This window comes from Bacidia gigantensis (genome assembly GCF_019456465.1).
Source record: "Bacidia gigantensis strain McMullin 20006 chromosome Unknown contig_249, whole genome shotgun sequence".
Lineage (NCBI taxonomy): Eukaryota > Fungi > Ascomycota > Lecanoromycetes > Lecanorales > Ramalinaceae > Bacidia > Bacidia gigantensis.
The window spans coordinates 1,544,031-1,566,837 of NW_025408603.1; the positions used below are offsets into that span (position 1 = coordinate 1,544,031).

General features: G+C 50.8%; 8 protein-coding genes across 8 annotated transcripts; 1 reads left to right on the forward strand and 7 right to left on the reverse strand.

Moving 5' to 3' along the window:
* Nucleotides 1-3,464: 3,464 nt before the first annotated feature.
* Nucleotides 3,465-4,409, reverse strand: KY384_006693 (uncharacterized protein; the record flags this gene model as incomplete). The annotated part of the gene is made up of 2 exons (XM_044815187.1): nucleotides 3,465-3,549; nucleotides 3,592-4,409. The coding sequence occupies 2 exons, from the start codon at nucleotides 4,407-4,409 to the stop codon at nucleotides 3,465-3,467; spliced, it is 903 nt and encodes a 300-aa protein (XP_044668287.1).
* Nucleotides 4,410-4,826: 417 nt separating this feature from the next.
* On the reverse strand, nucleotides 4,827-5,474 carry KY384_006694 (uncharacterized protein; the record flags this gene model as incomplete). The annotated part of the gene is made up of 2 exons (XM_044815188.1): nucleotides 4,827-5,229; nucleotides 5,308-5,474. The coding sequence occupies 2 exons, from the start codon at nucleotides 5,472-5,474 to the stop codon at nucleotides 4,827-4,829; spliced, it is 570 nt and encodes a 189-aa protein (XP_044668288.1).
* Nucleotides 5,475-5,898: 424 nt separating this feature from the next.
* On the reverse strand, nucleotides 5,899-6,450 carry KY384_006695 (uncharacterized protein; the record flags this gene model as incomplete). The annotated part of the gene is made up of 1 exon (XM_044815189.1): nucleotides 5,899-6,450. The coding sequence occupies one exon, from the start codon at nucleotides 6,448-6,450 to the stop codon at nucleotides 5,899-5,901; it is 552 nt and encodes a 183-aa protein (XP_044668289.1).
* Nucleotides 6,451-7,378: 928 nt separating this feature from the next.
* KY384_006696 (uncharacterized protein) lies at nucleotides 7,379-9,745 on the reverse strand (the record flags this gene model as incomplete). Its single annotated transcript, XM_044815190.1, has 1 exon — nucleotides 7,379-9,745. One exon carries the CDS (start codon nucleotides 9,743-9,745, stop codon nucleotides 7,379-7,381), a length of 2,367 nt encoding a protein of 788 aa, XP_044668290.1.
* Nucleotides 9,746-12,260: 2,515 nt separating this feature from the next.
* On the reverse strand, nucleotides 12,261-12,913 carry KY384_006697 (uncharacterized protein; the record flags this gene model as incomplete). Its single annotated transcript, XM_044815191.1, has 3 exons — nucleotides 12,261-12,491; nucleotides 12,680-12,767; nucleotides 12,822-12,913. The coding sequence occupies 3 exons, from the start codon at nucleotides 12,911-12,913 to the stop codon at nucleotides 12,261-12,263; spliced, it is 411 nt and encodes a 136-aa protein (XP_044668291.1).
* A 350-nt stretch (nucleotides 12,914-13,263) lies between these two features.
* Nucleotides 13,264-14,395, reverse strand: KY384_006698 (uncharacterized protein; the record flags this gene model as incomplete). Its single annotated transcript, XM_044815192.1, has 3 exons — nucleotides 13,264-13,284; nucleotides 13,541-13,726; nucleotides 13,850-14,395. 3 exons carry the CDS (start codon nucleotides 14,393-14,395, stop codon nucleotides 13,264-13,266), a joined length of 753 nt encoding a protein of 250 aa, XP_044668292.1.
* Nucleotides 14,396-15,589: 1,194 nt separating this feature from the next.
* On the reverse strand, nucleotides 15,590-17,609 carry YSH1 (endoribonuclease ysh1; the record flags this gene model as incomplete). Its single annotated transcript, XM_044815193.1, has 2 exons — nucleotides 15,590-16,693; nucleotides 16,761-17,609. 2 exons carry the CDS (start codon nucleotides 17,607-17,609, stop codon nucleotides 15,590-15,592), a joined length of 1,953 nt encoding a protein of 650 aa, XP_044668293.1.
* Nucleotides 17,610-19,112: 1,503 nt separating this feature from the next.
* On the forward strand, nucleotides 19,113-20,929 carry KY384_006700 (uncharacterized protein; the record flags this gene model as incomplete). Its single annotated transcript, XM_044815194.1, has 2 exons — nucleotides 19,113-20,265; nucleotides 20,313-20,929. The coding sequence occupies 2 exons, from the start codon at nucleotides 19,113-19,115 to the stop codon at nucleotides 20,927-20,929; spliced, it is 1,770 nt and encodes a 589-aa protein (XP_044668294.1).
* Between the last annotated feature and the right edge of the window lie 1,878 nt (nucleotides 20,930-22,807).

Below are 22,807 nucleotides of genomic sequence, written 5' to 3' on the forward strand. Positions count from 1 at the left end.
CCTCGGTCTGTGAACATTGGATCGAGATCGTTAGTATTTCAAAGCCCCTAAACCGCTCGATTGTCCGTAAAAATGGGTTTGCAAAGACGTCAACTCTGAAGTATTGAGGATGAGGGCGGCGCATGGCTGAGGTGGTTAAGTCGAGAAATATCTCACATTTTTGACGGGAAAATCTGCCACAGAATATCTGCAGAGTGGACCTCCATAGTGCCGTGATCCACGGACTTGACTCTGGGCTTAAGGTGTCTCTTGGAGTGTATCCACGTTGCAAGTCGATTTCAAGTCTAAGGTTTTGGAAGTGATTGGGACATAGCGTTCTCCCAAAGCTGACTTGATTTGCACATTCCCTGGTCAAGAAATCTCTATAAACAACAGTAGTGTCGTGCTGAAGCCGGCTAGAGGCTTCTTTGTAGATTGCCTTGGACACTCTTAAGATCGAGAGGCCTGCTGGATAAACAATTGACCTGACTGCGACCTTTTCTGTGTCTGATTCGAAGATGCTAACACAAAACTCATCTGCAAGGACTGCCTGATATACTCGGTTGCGCAACTCGCCAGGCAGTTTGCCCAGCGCGCCGTAATTGGACCTCATGTCGTAAGTCAGGTTTTCATTGACTGGGTTGTTGCACGAAGCTCTACGAGAGCATTGGAGTGTAAATGAGACCTGAGAATTGAAGGACTATAACGACACTGGCTGATCCTGTAACTTTAAACCCAAAATATCGGACAACACCTCGCCACCTGATGATGGAGAAGTGTAATGCGCAACGTAGGTTGAAATATCAGAATTTGGTCAGCGACTCTCTTCACATACCGAGTCTCTTGGTATGATTACCAGCACAAATCATCAGGATGTACCAGTTGGATAGCCCGCTCCTGTTAAATTAGATTATGGTGGCAACGATTACTTCAATTTCCTTCACCGCTGGGTCAGAAGTGACAACAAACAACACTTCATAACAAAGAAAAGTAAAGTATCGCTCTAACATTGAACAGGTAACATTACGAAGCTATAAGTGGCATGAGGCTTCTCGAACTGGGTGCGTTGTTCATAATATCTATTCAACGATTGAAATCTGATGTCAACATTAATCTGGCTCCTATTCAACGCTACCATTGACCTTCACCTATCCTTCCACCAGCTGCCGACCCGCGAATCTCCATGGATAGAACGTCAATGAGGCAAGAATCCCCTTCCTTCGCGAAGTTTGCGGCATCTCTACGAATCCAACGCTTCGAGATGGTCCAAGATGAGGCTCAAGGTAAACCTTGCAGCATTCAGCAACTCGTCCTGCTCTTCGGCGTTTCTCAGTAGGGATTTCCGGTTCAACGGGATTGTCCAAATCATGTATCACTGTACATGCAACGAATATTTTCAATGTCTCGAAACCCACAAGCCTCCGAACTGCCGAGAGGAATGGTTTCGGGAAGTGGCTGGGTACGTCCCAACGCCATGAAGCCAGAGTTTTCTCAGTCACATCGAGGTATATCGTACATGTTCGACGGCGTATTGTAGCCCCAAAGAATGGCGGACAAAATGGCTGCAGGCCAGATTCCCATCGCGCTGCGGCCAATGCTTCTTTCCATGGGTCTACTGCAGTTGTTTCCCAGTAGGTATTGCCTATGTTGATGATGAGCTGAAGATTTTGTATGTTATTGGGAACAGGTGTTCTTCCGAAGTGTACATCTTCTGTGTATGACCTTGCTAGAATATCGTGGTAGGCAAAAGTCACATGCTTCTGAAAGTAGGTATTGGTCTCTGCGTAGATGGCTTTGCACACCTGAAGTAATGAGAGACCCGCGGGATACGTGACTGATTTTGCCTACCCTTGACCACTCCGATCGATAGAGAATGTGAAATAATCTTCAAAGACTTCCTTGTAAACCATGTTGCGAAGCTCCGCAGGAAATTTGCTTAATGTGCCGATTTTTGTCGCCAATTCGTGGGTCTGTGATGGCGCGAAGACGTCGCTGTCATGAGTGGTCATCGCCATCTCTTGGTACAACTCAATCCTTTCACAGAAGGGCGTGGAGAGAAAGAAAGAAGAACCCCGAAAAGAGGAGAAACGCACTTCTTATAGGAAACACAAAAGTGTAAGTTTGTTCCTCATGCAGTAGCAAACACGACACTCGCTACATTATCACTCGGTTGCGGTGTCACAACAAACAAGACCAAATAACAAACAAACCCAAAAATCTCTTTCCCTAAATACTACCATCTCCTCTTACACACCATGAACCACGAGCGCCCTCACCGGACACACAACTAAACACCGCACACTCACCGAGCCACAAATCCCTCCTGCCCCCTCTCTTCATCGCCTTTCCCACACCTACACCACAACATCCGCTCACACCCCCCACACTTCCATGTTCGTTCTATGTACCCAATAAGTATGGTCCTATATCGCCCTCACAGTTAGCCTCGGTCCCACTCCCCTGTCCCCTTCCCTTCCCTTCCCTCCCCTCCTCTCCCCCTCCACTGCCCCTTCTCCCTCCCCCCAAAATACCTCTTCACAAAAGAAAGCACAAACTCACGAAACAGCAAGCATAAAAACCCACCCTACGATCCGGCTCACCACCCCTCTCTCCCCCTCCCCCTCTCTCGCCGGGAAGAGAAGCGGTTCGAGAAAGCGGCCGTACAGTAAGAAGGATAGGTAGGGGATCGGGCCTACGATGAGGGAGTTGATTAAACTTGGGGGGTTGGATCGCCGTGGGTGTTTCGGGTTGGGAGGAGGGGGGGTTTGGTGCCTTTTCTTCGTGGGTGATGGGGAAGGGGGAAGGAGGGGGGAGGGGGAGAGGAGTGTGGATTCGTTGTTGGAAGAGCGAGATGATGGACACATTTTAGGGGGGTTTGGATTGCGTGGAAAGGTCTTGTGTTGGGGGAGAGGGAGGAGGAGGTAAGAGAGAATTTTAGTTGTCAGTAGTAGTAGGTAGGAGGAAATTGACAAGGCAGCCATGGCGGGGTAGTTGATGGATGATTGGATGGGGGCTTAGCATCATCCTTCGTGTGTAGACAGGGTGAAGCTAACCTGTCTTGTTTTTACCGAGCCACGAATCTCTACGCGCGGAAGATTGATACAATTGATATCTCAATCTCCTTGACTTCTCTATCAAGCTTGTCAACTTCTTTGCTCTCGCCTGGTCCAAGAATTTGCTCAAGAAGCAGATCCACCAACCAGCTCTTGGCAGCGCTCAGGTTTGCCAGCATTGAGACGTCCTGATCCTAGAGATCCTAGCTAAATTGCTGCACTGGCGGGCTTTTACGCTTCTCGTTTGCGTAAGACTTAATTATAGCATTGGCTGCGTGTGACTTTACTATACGGTTCTGATAATCAAAAGACCCTGTGTCTCAAGTCTTGGAAAGAGGATCTTGTCTTCGCAACGTCTTAGTACAGATGCCGACAGTGCCGCAGAAAATATAGCTAATCTGCTGGATGTATCTTTGAAAGTCGTAAAATAGGTCACAGAGCCATAAGCCTCTCAACAAGGACCTCAGATCCTTCATCAGCGTAACCCCTTGGTATCACGAGTGAATCATAGCCTTCGCTATAGCTTCCACGTGCGATCCGTGGATGAAACTCCAAACACCCCACCATAACGAATCGTTCCGGCCGCCCCTTATACTCCCCCATGAAGTCCATCTCCGTACACGGTCCCAACGTTTTCCCCCAGCTCGATCTCAAGTCTCTCAACAGCCCTTTATGCCTTTGCGCAACATTCTCGAACTCCGGCGACGTCCCCCCAGCGTCTTCAAATGGCAGGGCAATGCACGAAGTCTGCACGTGCACTACCTCAAACGCCACGAATTCTTGGATTTTCTTGACCAGCAGTGATTTCGAAAACATCTCCTTTATCACAGCCGCGTGGTTTACGTCTGGCTTTCGAAGCGGGCTGTAGATGATGAAATTGACGAGACATTCGCGGCGCTGGATTTTTGTATCGCAGAATGGGGCGACGGAGTCGAAAAATCGCTGCAGAGTCTTCTCTTCGGAATTTAGATCGATGCCTTCCAGTTCGCTGGGTTTGTAGGCCGCAGTCGTAGAGGAGAGGCCGAGGTATTTGTAAACGTCGACGATGATTTTAAGATGAACATTCTGCGTGAACTCGTGGTTTGCTGCTGGGAGTGAAGTCAATGGTTCCCATCGATCGCCTGTCGCAAGAGAACCGTCGTAGACAAAGGTGACGAGCCTCTGGAAGGAAACAGAGACCTCGCTGTAGATAGCTTTGGAAAGGGTGAGCATCGGGGGTGAAATGCGACCAGGTCGTGCACCTTGGATTAGGTATGGATTTCCTTCGAATGAGATGGGGCGCCAAAGTTGACGGGGGAGGAGGAGTGAGTAGATGGTATCGCGCAGCTCACGGGGAAGCTTGCCTAGCATTCCGTAGGGAGACGGTGGTTGTGACATGGTGGTGGATTTTCCTTTTGATCGAGCGTGGTAGGCGAAGGTTGGCCGTGATGGAAACTATTAGCGTTGTAAAGAACCGAAGCTTCGAGTAGGGTCAAGACCTACTTTGGCGTCGTACAGTGAGGGTACAAGTCGGAAACATGACCTCGAGTAGTGCAGAGTCAAGCTGTGCATGGTGCAAATTGTTGAACGTCGAGCGTCTTCTGACCAACAGTCAAGGCACTGTGAGCATCTTTCAAACATCTCTCAAGTCCCTAGTTCAAAGTGATGTACGGTGCCAGAGTATGCGCTGAGACTTCTCACTGTGGGACGAGTGGATTTGGTCTGCTACCCGCACTCTCCTTTTGAATACTGCGAAATATTAGACCACGAGTACTGGTAGTGTCAATATAGACTAAATTGGTATTTGATACATCTTCACCTCCCTCCCTCATAATTAGCACCCAACTCACTCCTCCCAACCCCATCCATCTCCGCTACCTCATGACCCTCTCCCTCCTGGGCCCCTTGAAGTTCATTCAAGTTCGTGCTTGCAGACATCTCATTAGGCGGTCCTGCGCCATACTTCGGAAGCCCGTCCTTTTCTACGTTCTCCCACTGTCCTGTTTCGCCCACGCGCCTCCATTGCCATAAGGAAAGCGCTGCGATAAGTGCCATGCCAATGAGAACGCCGATGACGATGCCAGCGATAGCGCCACCGCTAAGATTGCGGTTTGAGCTGGATTTGGGGTTTTCTTGGAGGTTGGTGGTCGATGTAGTCGAATCTTTAAGAAAGAGGCCACGGACGGTTGGGTCATTGAATGATTTTTTGTGGATATAGCTAAGGTGTCAGTGTTAGCAAAAGTGATTAGGTCAGAGACATCGAGAAGAGATTCCAGAGAGAGTTCTCGCTGCTCACTTTTGCTGGTACCAATTTTCCACCGCCTTCGGACGCGCATAGGGCTCATCATCGACATTGAAGCCAGACTTATTCCACGTCATTGCAGATAAATCAAAAATACCCAGTCCCTGAGGCAGAAAGTCCTGCTTATCTTCTGCCTTACCCACACTGGGGTCGAATGTCATATCAGCGGGATTGCGTCCTCCGATCGAGATCATTTGTCTCTGGCCGACTACATTACAAGTGTGTTGAAAATGTGGGTTTACGGAGGAATAGTCGGCTTTGAACCAGGTGAATGCGGGGAGGGAAAGGACATAGACGGCGTCAAGGCCGTAGTTTGCCTTTTTCTGCGCGGCGGTCAGATTTTGGCCGCTGACGACGTATTGAGATCCGCCGTAGACAAATCTTGGTGGAGTCAGTTGGTTGGCTGGGCTTTGGAGTAAGACTTGGAAAGTGAAAAACGACTTACATTTCGTAGCTGGAGTTGTCGCCGTTATTTAGCCTGTTAATGCCAACAGAGCATGCATCTTGTCGGGAAGACGGGATGTCACCGCCCGCTGATTGGTATCGGAAGGTTTTATCCGAGGGGTCGTAGAGAGTGATATTGTTCTATGGTGCTGGATCTTGTCCCGCACCAACAGACTCGGGCCGTAGCATCATGAGGAGGCCGTAAGAACCAAAGATTGGCACTGCGGCAACAATGTCTGTGCCCCCGTCGAAAGGAGCTGTGTCATTATTCCAACTCGTCGATGAGAGATTGAACGATGCTATTCCGCCTATGTCTACATCATTACTGAGGCTGGCAGTTTCTGCCAGCGTATGGCTATTCTTGTAGCCACCCAGGAAATACTCGGTATTGTCGAGATTCGCACCAAAGGCATTAGAGGGACGATTAATCTGTGCAATGTTCGAATCCTGGGGCATCTCAAATGGTGACCAACTGACATCGCCATTCAAGTTGACCTTGAATTGCCAAACCTCTTTGTTTGAAAGTGTCGAATTTGTCTGTGACGGATTGGGTAGAAATTTGGTTTCACCTCCAAACATAAGGACCGTCGAGTTGTCAGAAGATGACCATAGGACCTCATTGTTTAGTACAGGAGCTGCGCCTTTGTTTTGTGAGCGGTATCGCACGGCGCCTGCGTTCCAAGACTTTGTCATGTCGAGCGAAAGAGTACTGTTCACTATGCGAATTAGATTCAGCACCTAGGAGAGAGATTTATTTGGTACCGTACTGGTGGTATGGTAAACCGTCCCATTCATAGATTGCTTGATTTCACCTCCATCGATGTATACATAACCCCCGATAGCAATAGCTGATATTATGTCAGTAAGCAGAGATTACAGGAAACAATAGTGCTTCGCATACAGCGATGAAACATGCGGCGGTAATATGAGTCCTTGGGTGGATCATCTTGCAGTTGCGTGGGATTATCGTCCTGTCTTCGATGTAAGGCGTCTCTGATTCGATCAGGAAGTGGCTCCATGGTCCACTATTGACAATCGCAGCGCCTTGGCTCTTCGCGCATTGACCTTACATTCGTTCACACAGAACAAAGCTTCGTTCAATTTTTTCGTCGCCAAGTATGATCGAGAACTTGGACAACTGATCTCGAGAGCGAAAATCATGGGAATACATGACAACTAAAATGAGATTGCGTAGCATTCAAGTCTCCATTCGGAATGGTTTCATGTTCATGCTCCAAGTTCTCGTATATGCATCTGATCCTACTCCTCACTGCCCAGCGCTAAGACAGGGCTGAGATACAGGCGGCGCAAATCAATGAATCAATAGTTTTGTGCTTTTTCGGCGCCGTTTCCTTGAATTTAGTTTGATGAAACGCGGACGAATAAAATCGTTTGGGAAAGGTGGCACTGTACTTGCAGCCTCATGAAAGATTATTGGCTGGCTTTTGGGGCGTATTCAGCCTCAAGTGTTTGACTTGCACCGCTTGGCAGGGCCGAGAGGGCTGCATGAATACGGATAGGGAGAATTAGAGCCGTGAAAGCTTTGTAATGCAAAGCAAATATGTCTGCATCGTGATTACTCCCTACACCTTTCTGTCAGCGACCATTGGGATTGTTCTTGTTATCGCCCCTTTTCCCTTTTTTTGTCTTTCTTCCCCCCTTTAGCCTCCTCGCCCAATTCCTCTACCGCTCTCTCGTACCTCTTCCTCTCATCCTGTTCCACATTCAGTTCAAGATTCCACCTCTGCACCTTCTTGTCCTTAGCCCTGACCAAAGCATGAGATCGTGCTATCTCGTGCCAGAACCACCCGGCTTGGTGGGATTCCACGAGCGTTGTCGCATGGCCAATTCTACCTGCCCTTGCTGTTCTGCCAATACGATGAACATAACTCGTCAAACTTTTCGGCATATCGTAGTTGATCACGCGCGCAAGGTTTTGTATGTCGAGGCCACGGGAAGCGCGGTCAGAAGCGATGATAGTGGACAACTTGCGGTCTCGCAAGTCTTTGAGAGTCTTCTTCCCCGAGGCAGATGAAGAGGACTTGGTGAGAGTGCCGACATTGCTCGATTGAGATGGGTGCATCAGATCCAGGAGATGTGCAAGGCGGGAAGCGCTTTCATTATCGTTCGTGAAGATGAGGGTTCCATGTGTTGATGATTTAGTGGCATTAGGCGCGTTGCCCTCTGAAATCGTAGAGAAATGGTCTACCTTGCTCTCACTGGCCCTTGCTAGGACCTGTAACAGATACAAAGGTTTGTCACTAGCCTCTTTGATGGGAATTGCTGCCTCTACCAATGCCTCGGGCAGATCGAACTTTTCGTAAACCTGGTTTTCCGCTCCGCCTTTCGATTTCGAATTATCCTGCGCACCTTCCAGGACGACTAACTTGGGCCTGTTCAAGTTCAAAGATCCCAGTTTGCTTACGTCTTTTGTCATCGTCGCGCTCAATACTACCTTGCGCAGCTCTCTTTTCCTGACGAATGCCAAATGCAGTTCCATTTCGTGTTCTAAAGGGGTTTGCTGCGGCATCTTTTCGAGCTCTGGCATAACGATCTCTACCCATTCCTGAAAGCTTTCGTCAAGGAGCCGATCAGCTTCATCGATGATGAGCCATTTTACGTCTAGCAAAGAGAAGCCCTTGGTGTGCTTGATATGCTCCACAAGTCTCCCAGGAGTGCAAACGAGGATGTCGACCTTGGCGTGAAAATCGATGACGTGGTTTGGAAGGCACTCTTCTTCATCACTGGGCTGCTTGATACGGTCCATATCCCAGTTCATCAATTCCTCCTCCTCATCGGTATGCGCATCCTGGCGTACTTCGTATTCACTAGGATCGTATCGTAGAACTTTGGTCACCAGCGTAGCTTGCTCCTCAGACAAAGACGTAGAGCCTACGGCAGTAGCTATCTTCAGGTCGGAGTTCACAGCACACATCTTAATTGTCTCCTCGGCTTGGGTAACTAGTTCACGCGTAGGTACAACAACAAGACCACGCAGTCGATGAACAGGTCTGTGTTTTAAGGCTTCTACCATTGGTAAGGCATAAGCCAGCGTCTTCCCAGATCCCGTTGCAGCAGATACGCAGAGGTCGCCGGAGTGGTGACTGGCACTGGGCAGAAGCATAGGAATGACTATAGACTGTATAGCTAATGCATGATCAAAACCTTTAGCGGTGAGCATTTCGCTCATATCCATGGGTACTGGTAGATCCTTGAAGCGCGTGGTTTCAGCCGTTGAGACTTTCGTTGGCTCGCGGATCCAATGAGGAAGTGCAGCAGCCACAGATGCCTTGGGCCCATCATCAATAGGGTCAGGCTGAGGCAGAGGTTCTAGCCCATGAGTCACAGGGGGGTTGTCGTGTGGAGGAGAGACATTGTTTTCTAGTCCTACTGAGTCATTCTGGGCAGCTGTATTTGATCCTTGCGTTGCAGCTGCGTATCTCTTTAGAACAGACCTGTGCTTCTGTGTTGACTCTTCTTCATCATCAGCAATCTCCATGTCGTGGATCTTGTCAGCGCCGGGATCCTGGGTTCGTTTCTTAGACTTTCTCTTGGTTGAGCTAGCTTCGTTGTCAACATTTTGCTTGGACGCGATGTTAGCGTCAGCCTCTTTTGTCTGCCTTTTTAGTTTTTTGTGACGCTTTCTCGGGGGCTCTTCCGTCCTGTTTGCCAACGTTGGGCTGGCCACCTCACTCTGGCCTTGTTTTACCTTCTTCGATTTCCGCTTAGTGGATTCGTTCTTTATGCTCTCTGTTATGTTTTGGATGTCTGAGTCTACATGACTATTAATTGCATTGTCTACGTCGTGACTGGCTGAAATGTCACGCCCTGAGGGTCCACTCTCACGTTCTCTTGCGGTAGCATCACTGGTCGTCGTGGTCTTGCCTGAGCCGTCTAATATACGTTTCTTGGTAGGGCGCTCTGCTAGTATACTAGCTGCCCCATTTGTCGTTGGTGGAATGTATCGTTTGTAGAACTGGACCGCCATTGTTTGCAGGTATTGTCTATTGTGCGTATGAAATGTTTATCGGACAAAATCCGAAATCCGGAAATCCAAGGATATGAAGAGCGGGTGGCGCCGAACACGGCCCGTCGCGCTCTTTAGCGTAGATCCTCAATATAAATATCGTGTCTGACTTTCGGAACGCAATAATGTATCTTCAAGACAAGTAGACCATGCATTGTGACTCCCGGAAGTAGATTAGAACAACCAACAACCCAGCAAATCCGCCAGAATGCCGTACAACATCGCCATGGCCTCGGACTTCTTCTTCCCCCAACCCGGCGGCGTCGAATCCCACATCTACCAACTCTCCAGCAAACTCATCGACCGCGGACACAAAGTTATAGTAATCACGCACGCCTACCGCAATCGCACTGGTATCCGCTATCTCACCAACGGCCTCAAAGTCTACTACATCCCCTTCTTCGTAATCTACCGCGAAAGCACCTTCCCAACTGTCTTCTCCTTCTTCCCCATATTCCGCAACATCATGATCCGCGAGGGGATCCAAATCGTGCACGGGCACGCCTCGCTCAGCAGCCTATGCCACGAAGCGATCCTTCACGCTCGCACAATGGGTTTACGAACCGTATTCACAGATCACTCGCTCTTCGGCTTCTCCGACGCGGGCGCCATCCTGACGAACAAACTCCTGAAATTCACCCTCAGCGACGTCGATCACGTGATCGGCGTCTCGCATACCTGCAAAGAAAACACCGTTCTGCGCGCCTGCCTAGATCCCGTCATGGTCTCCGTGATCCCCAACGCCGTCGTCGCCGAAAACTTCTCCCCCTTGCACCCTGCCCCCACCACCACCACCGCCCCCAACACCTCCACGAAAACCCATCCCACAAGTGGCGCCCTAACCTCCACCACCCCTTTCACCCCCTCCCCCAAACGCATCGGCCCCACCGACACCCTCACCATCGTAGTAATATCCCGCCTCTTCTACAACAAAGGCACCGACCTGCTCATAGCCGCGATTCCGCGCATCCTCTCCTACGACCCGCACATCCGCTTCATAATCGCGGGTTCCGGGCCTAAAGCCATCGATCTGGAACAAATGCTCGAACGGCTCGTTCTGCAAGAAAAAGTAACCCTCCTGGGCGCCGTGCGGCACGAAGAAGTGCGCGACATAATGGTACGGGGGCACATCTACCTGCACCCATCTTTAACCGAAGCGTTCGGCACCGTGATCGTGGAAGCCGCGAGTTGCGGCTTGTACGTCGTGTGCACGCAGGTGGGCGGGATTCCGGAAGTGCTGCCGAATTGGATGACACAGTTCGCGCGGCCGGACGAAGACGATCTTGTGCGGGCCACTAAAGAGGCGATTAAGGCACTGCGCGCGAACCGCATCCGCACGGAGGGCTTCCATGAGGAAGTCAAGAAGATGTATTCTTGGACGGACGTGGCGGAACGGACGGAAACGGTGTATGATGGCATCACGGGGGCTATTTCTGCAGAAGAGTTCTATGGCCCCGCGGTAAGGTTGGGAGGGGGTGGGCCCGAGGGGATCTGGAGTGCAGCGAGGGGGAGGGAGGGGGTTTCCAGCTACGCGCTTATTGATCGGTTGAAGCGGTATTATGGGTGTGGGATCTGGGCGGGGAAATTGTTCTGTTTGTGTGTTGTGATTGATTTTTTGATCTTGGCGGTATTGGAGTGGTGGTTGCCGAGGGCGGGGATTGATGTTTGTAGGGATTGGCCGAGGAAACCCGCGCCGCCGAAGAAGAAGAAGGAGGGGCAGGGCTGGGAGGGGATGCAGGGGGAGGGGGGTGGGAGAAGGGAGGTGTGGAGTGGAGATGGGACTGGGGACAGTACGGCGGGCGAGAGCACGCGTGGTTGATGGAGGTAAGGAGGTGGGTGCTAGGCGGAAAGGAGGGGGATGGGGAAGTGGATATTGCGAGGGTAAGGAAGACGGGTGAGAGGTTGACGCCTACTAGAAGCAAGGACGGCGAGCTCGTAGGGATATTCGAGCAGTATGATTAGCGAACGACGATTGTACTCAGCGTAATGAAGAGCAGACCAAGCTGCATATTCAGCAAACAGCATAGCATAGCATAGCATAGCGTCAGCAGGCACGACAAATGCATATATATATCAACCTGCATCTAAATTCTTTTATCGTTCAAGTCACGCACAGCATCATCCCCTCCATCCATGGCAGCACGATCATTAGTCCATTCAATTCCGTTCCTGCTCCATACCATAGGCATTACATAACATTCCAGCCATCAATCCATCCATCCATTAGACCAAGTCTTCAGCCAGATGATGATGATAATGATGATGCATGAGTCAGTCCCACAAAAACGCCCGTTATGCATATACTTCATTCGATTCGATTCGATTCACTCCGCAAGATGTGCATGCGAAGGTGGACAGCTGATGTTATGAGAACATCCAAGAGGGGAAAGATGCATACGATACACATAGAATCTTGCTTTTGCTCTAATCCTTCGCTCTTTTTATGAGGCTCATATCAGTATGGAGGACGGAGTGACTACGCATAGTCATCATCGTCCTCTTCGTACTGCTCTGCTTTTACTTGTTCATCTTCGCGTGCAAGTCGCAGCTTCAGCGCTTCTGTTCCGTCGTCCCGGATGTTCTCTTGGAACCAGGGGTGTTCGAGGGCTTCTTTGGCGGTGATGCGCCGTTTAGGGTCGTAGACAAAGATGCGGCGAAGGAGGTCGAGGAAATTTGTTTGGAAGGGGTTGGTAGGAGTGATCACATCCTGAAAGAGCAGTTAGCATTTCTATTTTTGGGGAGCCGAAGTAGCAAGAATAAGGCAAAGGCTGTGAAATGAGTTGTCTTCAGACGCGGCTACAGTGGAGCCTTCGGTTTGAAGAATGTGCTCAGGTCGCAATCTGATCCAGAATCCGATCAAAGGATGGGTAGAGTATGGAAACAGCTCAGACGTACCTTCAGTGGTCTCATGGCTCGGACATATTTTTTGGATGCTTTAGAGGTTTCGGCGTTGGGATAGTCGAGGAGTTCCCTCTTGAAGAAACTGGCTAAGAGTCAGTGGAGCCACACAACGACGAAAGCACAGTAAAATGCGTACCTGGCTGCAGTATTCCGACTATTACCTCGAGAGGCCCGTTTTACTTGGTTGATCACCTTCGTTTCGATTTTGGAGCCGCAGATGGGCTCCATCATTGCCAAATGCTCCAAGTTATCATGAGTCTGAAATAGAGCATCTCCAGTGAAAAATTCGACCAGAATGCATCCTATACTCCAGATATCGCATGGAAAGCTCCAGCCTAGGTTCAATATGATTTCTGGTGCCCTATAGTGCCGAGTTGACACGACCGAGGAATGATACTCGTCTTGGAAGGTTGCAGAGCCAAAGTCAATCAGCCTAATCTCGGTGTCAAGCAAGACTTTGCGTTGTGGTGCTCGCCGTGAGATGGTGGAAGAGGAGGAAGGAATCCAACGACTGTATGTGAACGTTTGGTACCCACTGTTGACGAGTAGTATATTCTCGGGCTTGAGATCAGTGTGTATCAAGTTAAGATCATGTAAGACTGCGTGAACCATTAGCGGAAATCGTCCACGGGGGAAAGTTTACATACAGGCGACGCTTGTGAAAAGCTGCTTTGCGAAATGCTGAATCTGGCTGCTTGGAAAAGGCACAAATTGATTTGCCTTCAGAAAGTCGAACACGCTTTGTCCGAGTAGATCTGTGACGATGCAGATATGGTTTCGAAAGTCGAAACATTCACGCAGATGTATGCACTTGTTCCGATTCTTTTTGTCATTTTGACCCAGGGTTTGAAGGACCCGAAGCTCAATACGAGATGCATCTCGATACTTTTGAACAGATCTTATGATTTTGACCGCAACCTTTTTATTTATGCGGCGGTCGAGGGCCTCCACGACTTTGCCGAAGGTACCTTGACCGAGTAGTTTCGTAATTTGATCTACTTTGATTAGCAGAGCAAGAGTGTGCAAGATGAGTACTTGCATCTATCTCCGATCCACCTATCATTCACAACCATGTAATGCCCATCTTCATCATCAACATTGATGCTGGCGGTGTGTATCTGTACCACGTTAGAGAGCCCATGGAGCTTGACCATAGAAACTCACATCTCTCAGCGACGGCACATGTACTTCCTTGGCCTTTATTAGAGGCTTTGTTGGAGGCACATATGTCTCAACAGCATTCACATCTTGCCTCCTCTTGTCAGTTGCGATTTGCTGCCTGGTCACTCGTTTTCGTTTCTGTCCGACGTTCGTATCATCGACGATGTAGGCGCCGGCACTGCCAGTACTTGTATGCGACCCAAGCGATGTGGGTGCTGTCGTCTGGTGAGAGGTGGTACGGTCGGATGAGGTAGTTTTGGATGTATTTTCACGATGAGAATAGGTGCGATGATGTTCGGCATCCCGAGCGGCGTCATATTCACCCACTCTCCTCCTCTTCGTTTGGGGTTGGGCACCACCAAATCCTCTCAATTTGGGAGAAATGTGTCGTTGAACTCGACCTTCAAGCTCTCTCTGGGGTGTGTCGTCTTCATCATCAATCACGATGACTTCCTTTGGTGCGCCATTCTTGTAAAACTCTCCCCAATCGGGTCTTCGGTCTCGGCGATCAGGTAGTTGGATCTGCGATGCAGAATTTGATGGGGGCATGTTCCTGAGGGGTGGTAACTGTCTCGAGCCGAAATTAGATTGGCGTGAGGATGAAGGATTTTGAAAGCTGTTTGATGCAGCTAGGCGGCTGTTGGAGAGTGAATGTTGGGGACCGAAAGAACCTAGGGTCGGTGTGCTGTTCAAGTATCTCTGATGAGGGTCATGTGGATGATGAGGGATGGTGGAAGTCATGACGCTAGATATGGACATGACATCGAGTTTGGGTGTAAAGGTGAAAGACCCAGAGGCGAAGAATTCGTTGGAATCGAGGTCGAGTGTCAATTGGTCGCTCCCGGGCAGCGCAATGTTATCGGGCGTTCATCCTGATTCGCTATGTGGTTGACAGTGTCGATTGACGGTATCGAGAGGGTTTCCGGCTCTTATGCGGCCTGCAACATTCAGATCCGCGTGTCCAGATGGTCGTACGGTCGCGCGAGGGCAAAGCGGAGTCGGGTCGGAGGGGGGCGTCTGTTGGCCTCTTCTCAGCCGGCAATGGAGTCAAATAGAAGGCAGACGGTGATGACAGGAACAGTGAATGATGGGTTCACTTGGTTGATGAGTTCCGATGTCGACAGACGTCCGCTATCAAGCTTGGGCGGTTGTTTGGAGGCGATTGTGATCCGATGGAGGTCGTGAGAGATTTGGAGAAATAGCGCTAGCCCGAAGGGGAAAAGCCAGCAGAATACGGGCAAAATAGTTTGGGTGCGTGCTCGGGTCTTAACAGCGGGACAGTGACGATAGTGGCTGCCACCCTCATCTTTCTCCAGTACGACTACAGTTCTACAATATAACACAGTTCAAGTCCTCCAGATTGACGTGTTCAGCGCTATTGCGGCAAGATGACGAAACAGTAGTGCTCACGTGTAATTGCTGTATGAGTGAGGCATTGCGTGTCTCCCACTGCACACCTACGGCAAAGCACTTCCTCCGGCCACGACATCCGACCTCTGTCCATTCAGCCCAATACATATCTGATTATACCCCGATAGTATCAGCATACCTGGTGTCTTCCAATAACCCAAATATTCTCCCATGATGGGGCCCATAGCTCAGAGTTCCGGCTGCCATAAGCTGCCCCCTCGCCCGCCATTATGACTTGTGACCTTCTTTGAGTGCAATTAAATCGTCAGCGTCAGCTGAACTCCAATGAACAATCGAATCTGCACGCACTTACTCCCGCTCTATCATCTCCCATCACCGCTCCTTCCCCGCCCACAGTGGACTTACCGTCTCCACCGCCCGTTCCACCACTGCCTTGACCCGATCCTTCAGCGTCGCCTGACTACACTCCACCTCCAAATCCTCCAGCCAGACCTTCGCAACCATCTTATCGACCTTGATCTCCACCCCTGGAACCGGTACACCAATCGAGTGCAATCGCTCCAGCTCCTCCGCCTCCAAATCCGCCAATTCTTCCTCCCCAAGTTCCTCTTCCTCCTCCTCCGCTTTTACCCCATTGTGCATCCCCTCCTTCTTCCCTCCTTGCTTGAACACAATCCTCGGCTTCGCAATCGGAGCGATGTTCTCCCCAAATTGTGCCTCCAGGAACATGCAAAGTCTTTCGAACTTCTCCTTAGGGCTGACATTTGCGTGCGGGTTTCTTCCTTCATGATGATGGCTATGTGAGTGGCTGCCCGCGCTCTGCTTCACAGCAGCGGGACTGCTCTCCACAGAGAAGAGCACTGCGAGCACAGCATCCGCGATGCCATCATTCAGCACGTTGCCCTCCCACTCGACGCTGATCTCGCCATTATTCTGGTAGCGAACGAGGACGGCGCCCATGACCATGTAGGATACCCCATCAGGCGAGTGGTCGACGACACCATCTACGTGCTCGCCATTCGTGTGAGCATTACCATTCCCATTGACTTCCACAGCATCGTTCGAGGGAGGTACCCGTTTCGGACCAACCTCCTCTATCGCCCCAAATGTGCCTTCCAGCGCCCATCGGATCAACTCGATACCCGCCGCAGAGAGCGTGATGCGCTGCTTGCACATCACAGTTGTGGTAGTCAAGCCTGCATATTCTCTCAAATCCTCAGGCGCCATGAGGGAGAGCTTGAAGTCGTTCTGGACGAGGACGCCATTGAGGAGCCGTTCCTCCCCTGGTTGCGTGGGAGGGGGTTGTCGAGCCAACGAACCAACGACCCGCGCCGTTTTTTGGACCTTGAAGGGGATGCGGAGTTCTTCGGTGTTGGCGGGCGAGAATATCTTGACTTTGTTGGTCTTTTCGTTGTTGAGGGAAAGGAGCTTAGATTTGAGGCGCATCATATTGTGTTTCTCGCCGTGGACGAGAATCTGCCGTTTCCATCAGCTTTCTGTCCTGCTCATTTTGTTCATGCAATCAAGGAATAGATAGACTCACCACGACACCAGCCCCAATCTCTTCGATGAATCCCTGGTTCTCTACTCCATCCACATGCGCCGCGAAACTGAACTCCTGCACAGTACACCGTCTCGATATCATCGGCTTTTCCGGCTCCGCGCCCCCTCTCCTTCCCAATCCCGCGGGCGCCGCACTCCTACTTCCCATGACTGCCGGTATCTGATCTGGCTCGTTCATCAGCTGCTTTGCCATCGTGCCCTCGACCGAATATCCTGTCATGACAACGCCATTCTGCTCATTTGGGGCCCATCGTTCCAGAAGCTCTCTCGAAACGCCACTCTGCAGCATACCAGGGCTAGCGAGCACCACACACCCACCAACATCGTCGAACCTCTCCAGATTCTTCAGGCTGCGCACGAAGCGGAAGTCCCAGGGTCCGCTACCGTCGCTCGTGCTACTCTCCATTCGTTCGCGGAACATGCGCTTGACGTTGTCATTCATGGCGCCCACGTAAGTCTGGTAGACAACCATGCATTTGCGCGCGAGGTGGCTGGCGTAGTAGATCGGGTAGCGCTGGTACTGGGGGTGTTTCGCCCAGTAGTCGTCTAAGATCAGTAATATCTCCTGTGCTCTTCCCAGTGCAAACACCGGCATGAGGACTCTACCGCCTCGATTTAGGATACCCGTCACGGATTTCATAAGCGCTTGTTCCCTCTCCGTTCGCGGGATATGGGATGCTATGCCGTACGTGCTTTCTGTGATCAGGACGTCGATTTTGGCGCCTTGAGGAAGAGTCGGTAAGGAGGCGGGGATCAGGTGGCGGTCATCTTCTCGAGAGTAGTCACCTGTGAAGAGGATGCGTAGGCCCGCGATTTCTATGAGGTACATGGCAGCACCTAGGACGTGGCCGGCGGGGAGAGGGGTGAAACGGATCGAGGAGACGGTGTGGGTAGTGTGGTAGTCTATGGCTTCTATAGTAGGGAATGTAGTGAGATGGTCGGCCTCTGTGTAAAGAGCGGTTCGTTGATCTGAGGATGAAGAAAGGTTTCTATGGATTGGGAAGATTAGCCGCTATTTCTTGTCGGCGAGGAAAAGTTGCCGGAAGAGGAGTAGGGAGCAAACGTACTGTACCCGGACGCTGTCTTGGATGAGCCATTTGTAGATTGCTTTTGTAGGGTGCGTCATGAAGACGCGACCGCGGAAATTGGTTTTGGCAAGGACGTAGGGGAGAGCAGAGGCATGGTCGAGGTGGAAACTGGAAGCGTTGTTAGTATATCGTGATGCTGTCGTTCGTGAAAGTGGAGATTTGGCTGGATTGGAGAAGTAAAGCGAGCTTTGAGAACGTATGGATGTGGAGTGTGGCACATGAGGCAGAGAATATTTCCATTGATTTCTGTGTACAGGTTCTCATGAAGACAATTCTTGAAGCGGCGTCCACAACGCAATCGACGAGAGTGATATAACTTCGAATTGTCCAAATGCGCTAATGTACCCATTAAAAGGGGCGATTTTCCATCTGCTCAGCACTCGTGGATTGGCAAGAAAAAGCTTACTCACTGGCTGATGAGTAAGACGTCAACCTGGCTCAAGTCGAACTCGTCAAAGTAGGGGAGAGCAGAGAGGCCGTCGTATGCAGGGTGTTGACCAGCGTCAAGCTGTATCAAACACATCAGTTACTATTGCACAGTATTTCTCAAGTTCAGGGTTGGTGTCCGACCATCACTGTCTTCCCCTTGTACTGCAGTATGTGACATGATCTTCCAACCTCGTTACCTCCTCCGAGGCATTGAAACATCAGCTCATCTGATGGATCAACGGGCTCTTCAGGCTCCAGCGCCATGGCAGAGTGCCTTCGTTTGGCTGCCATTTCAAGTGCCTTTCAACGTCTGCTATGTCCTAGCTCTTTTCCGACCTCTTTACTGCATGCTCGGCGATTTGGCTGTTCTTGTGCGTATGCAGCGGAGGATATTTGGCTTTCAGATCACTTTCATGGAGTCATGACAAGTATGTAAGCTGCAAGAACCTGTGGAGCAGTCGAGGTTGATGTCGAGCGGCATTTTCAGGTACAGCGATGAATTCAACGAAAGCTTTGAGTTCGAAGATGAATTTGCCTTTGAGCCGCCGGAAAAACGTTGCTCCTCACGCTAGGGCTGCTGCTCGTTCATTCTTTCATTTCTTCATCTCCCCACAGCCACAGCGAAGCGTCCCCGCAGACACCAAGATGGTCTCTTGATACTTGTACAAGACAATCAAACGTTTGAATATCTCTAGCTCGTTTGAATGAGGTGCTGTGTCGACAACCTGGGCCAGCGCAAAATCGCGCTTGTGGCACCAGCCCACTTCCGCGAACAATAACTACTTCACCTCAGAGTGACCAGCTCATACAACACCATGACACAGCCGATACAATATCCTCCGCGTGCCTTCTCGCCTCAACAGCGCGCTGGGTCGCCCCAGAGCCCATACCCTCCCGGCCAGCCACCGCCCAAGCGTCCACAGATACCGTCAAATGGACAGCCACATTATGGGTCACCAAGCATGGCCAACATTCAGCTGCCAAACCAAGTCTTCAGTGGACCTTATCGGGGCAGTCCAGTCAACGGCACATCTCCTGGTCCAAATTACCCTGTTCATCAGCCATTCACCCCCAACAGCTTCAACCCCCACCTTACATACAACAGCCTCAACACGCCAGCTCCTCCTCCTGCCAACTCCCTTTCTGCAACTTCAAACAATGTTCAACGAAACGCCATGGGGCCACCATCTCGGCCGGATAATAGACCTGCTGATCTAAACGAGCTTGGGGATGTCTTATTCGGCGCAGGCGTTGATCTCAAGGAAGAAGAGGCTGCACTGCTTCAAACAAGGGACAATAATCAGAATTCAAGCTTTGAGGACCAACTACGGGAAGCTAGTGGAGCAAGTTCCAACGCTCAATATCCCTTCGCTCGAGGCAATTTCTATTCGCAGAACTACCCTGGCGGTCGTGACAGCTTCTTTGGAGGAGGAATCTTGAACCAGCCGGCCCAGAAGGAGCAGACTGCCGATGAACGCGCTGAAGCAGAGCGAAAACAAGCATTGCGCAAGCAGGCTGAGATAAGACAGTATCATTTGAACAGACCCTTTCTGTTGACGGGAAATCTGCAACGGAGGGTCTACAAGGAAGCTGGCAATGTTCAAGTTCAAGTGCCAATCAAAGACCACGATATCTTGAGACCAACCCAGCCCAAAATTGCGCCGCAGTCGATCACTGTTCGTGGGCCTGACGGTCACGACGTCGTCAAAGTTGTGCAAGGCGAACCTCTACTTGGCTTGAAGAACTCCTTGGCGGACATTCTCACTCTAATGTCCCTTGCTACGGAAGAACGTCTCAGGACAATAGTCGAAGACTCAGCGACTCTTGCAAAGGGAAGGCGAATAGGAGCCCATGGATTGGTGCCACAAGACATGCTGGATCTAGCGAAGAAAACGAATGGTGACGCAGCAGCTACTCTACCAACGCCTGAGAATAGTGTTGTGTCACCCAAAGAAAATACTTTGAAGCGTACGTCATCACTCCAACCCACATATCTTAGCCTAACCATACAGCAGGTTCTTACTCCGAAATGAACACCCCTCAAACGCCGGTCGCCAGTCATGGCATGAAGGGACCCCAGAACGCAGTTGCACAAGCTCTTCAGAGACTGGCCCGAGCCGAGCGAACAGCAGAAGAAGCACGACTGGTCAAACGAAAGAAGAGGGCCGAGGCTGCTGATGGAAGCCCGGCAGGGTCAGGGTCATTAGGAGCGTCTGAGCCTGGGACACCCGCAACATTACCAGACGCGCCTATAGAGATGCCAAAAAAGTCTGCGCTCAAAAATCAGAAAAAGGCTCCAACAGAGCAGCAAGCTTTCGCTGCCTCGAACAACACGATGAGGATGGCCCTCGGCCTGGGTAGCGCGATGGGAAAGAAGCTGGCTTGGATGCAGAAAGATACTGGACCTTCAAACCCGTACTTGCAGAAACCCAAAGTGGACACCAAAAAGTCAGACGCTGCAAATGCGCTGGGTAGCAACTTGCCAAAGAGTAGAAACTTCGGAAACTTCAGAGAAGATGGAGAAGGTGGGGCGGGCATACAGGTACGAGACGTCATATCGGTGTTGGAGCATGACGGAAAAGAGAAGAAAGCCCTCCAGAGAGCTTATGCGAAGCTGGAGTCCAAGGGTTGAGCATGAAGGTGGATGGTAGTCTTTGCATTTTCGGATATGATGTCTCAATTAGCGTGGTGTTGGGGACCATTACACATCATTGGTGATGTTTCTGGACTCATGGTTACGGAGGGCTTGCATTCATGGCCAACTACAATTTTGACTTTTGTAAATAATACGAATCCTTAATTTACCACAGATATCAAATAAATGTACCTCAAGGTTCCTTCGAGCAAGAACCCGGCTGCTCATAAAGTCACCCCACATTTGGTGTAATAAAGATTTCCACTATCTTCACAGTTCTGTTTCCGACCACCTACAATCCAGACCGCACACATACAACAACGATGTCCCACGCCCGCGTCGAAGAACTCTCTGACTCTGACTCCGCCTCCGATCCCTCCGAAGACGACATATCCAGCTTCGCCACAACCTCCACACCCACCGTCCCCTCCCTCCGCGCCCGCCCCCCACAATCCCACCAAAACCCCTACCCTCCAGAATCCAAACCGTTCAGCCCCGACCTTCCCCCCGCAGACTACAAATCCTACAATTGCCTCTACCCCGTCTATTTCGACGCCTCCCGCACGCGAGCCGAAGGTCGACGCGTGCAAAAAGACCTCGCTGTCGAAAATCCCCTCGCTCGCACAATCGTGGACGCCGTACAGTCACTAGACTTGAAGAGCGTATTTGAGCCGGGCAAGACCCATCCGAGGGACTGGGGCAATGTGGGACGTGTAAGGGTGGAAATCACGCCGGGGGGAAAGGGCAGGGTGAAGAATAAACACCACCTGTATATTTTGGTGGGGAAGTATCTGCAGGCGCACCCCACGACGAAGGAGGCCCCGTTACGGTTGAGGATTCAGGGCGTGCCGCTGCCCGAGGGAGATGTTCCTGAACCGGCGGTGCCGAAGGGGTGGAAAATTAATAAGATTGTGCCCTTGCATTCGCCGGCGATGAGTGGGGGTGGGGTTAGTGAGAATATCTTGGGAGATATGATGAAAGAGGTGCAGGCTGCTGGTGGAGGGCAGGGCATGGGGCAGGGCATGGGGGTTAATGGGATTGGGGATGCCGGTGGGAATGGAGGTGGAGGTGGACAGGGAAAGAGGAAACGGGAGGGGGGAAAGAAGAAGTGAGGTTGTTTGGGGTGGGACAATGGATTTGCATGTTCGAGGCATTCGTATGATTAGGGGTTTGAGTGCAAACGCTGACGTGGACTAGGTATAGTACTACAGATTCAAGCTCCATACTTCGCTTCCATTGCTGTCTGCGTGCTGTGTTGTGGCATCAACCTTCGATGCTGGGCCTATCACGTCTTACCAGCACTTTCATCGATGGTAAGTAGTCACGAGACGCTGGCTCTACCTGCCTTGATTGCTGACATGGTCTTTCCATCCTCTCATGAACTTTTGCTGGCACGAAGCTGTTTTATTAGCGCGGGCAGATTTCAGGTTCTTGCCTTCAGGTGCTGTGACCTTCAGAGAGGCAGTCAGGCCGCAGCTTTCTATATCGAAGCGTCGGAATGCTGTTTCATACCTAGCTCCGTCGGCAAACGAGCATAGGGTTGCAGTCCACATTCTATCACTGTCGATTGTGCCATAGGTACACAGCACGCAGTCTCTGTTCAGCCTTGTGGATAGAGGTCTACACAAAGGCGTGACATAGCTCACTTTTAATCTTGGCTCCGTGACTGATCCTCTGCCGGCATTTCTAACCCAATAATGGCGGGTCTTTCACTTCCTGTAGACTCTCCACTTCGACCATGGCTCGATATCTGTAGCAATGCTTCCAATGCCCATGACACCACTTTCAGGAGTAAATTTGTTGGGACTTTCCCTCCGCAAAACCTCACATCTTGTGTTTCTTCGGAGGGCAGACCAGTCAACTGCAGCGACATTT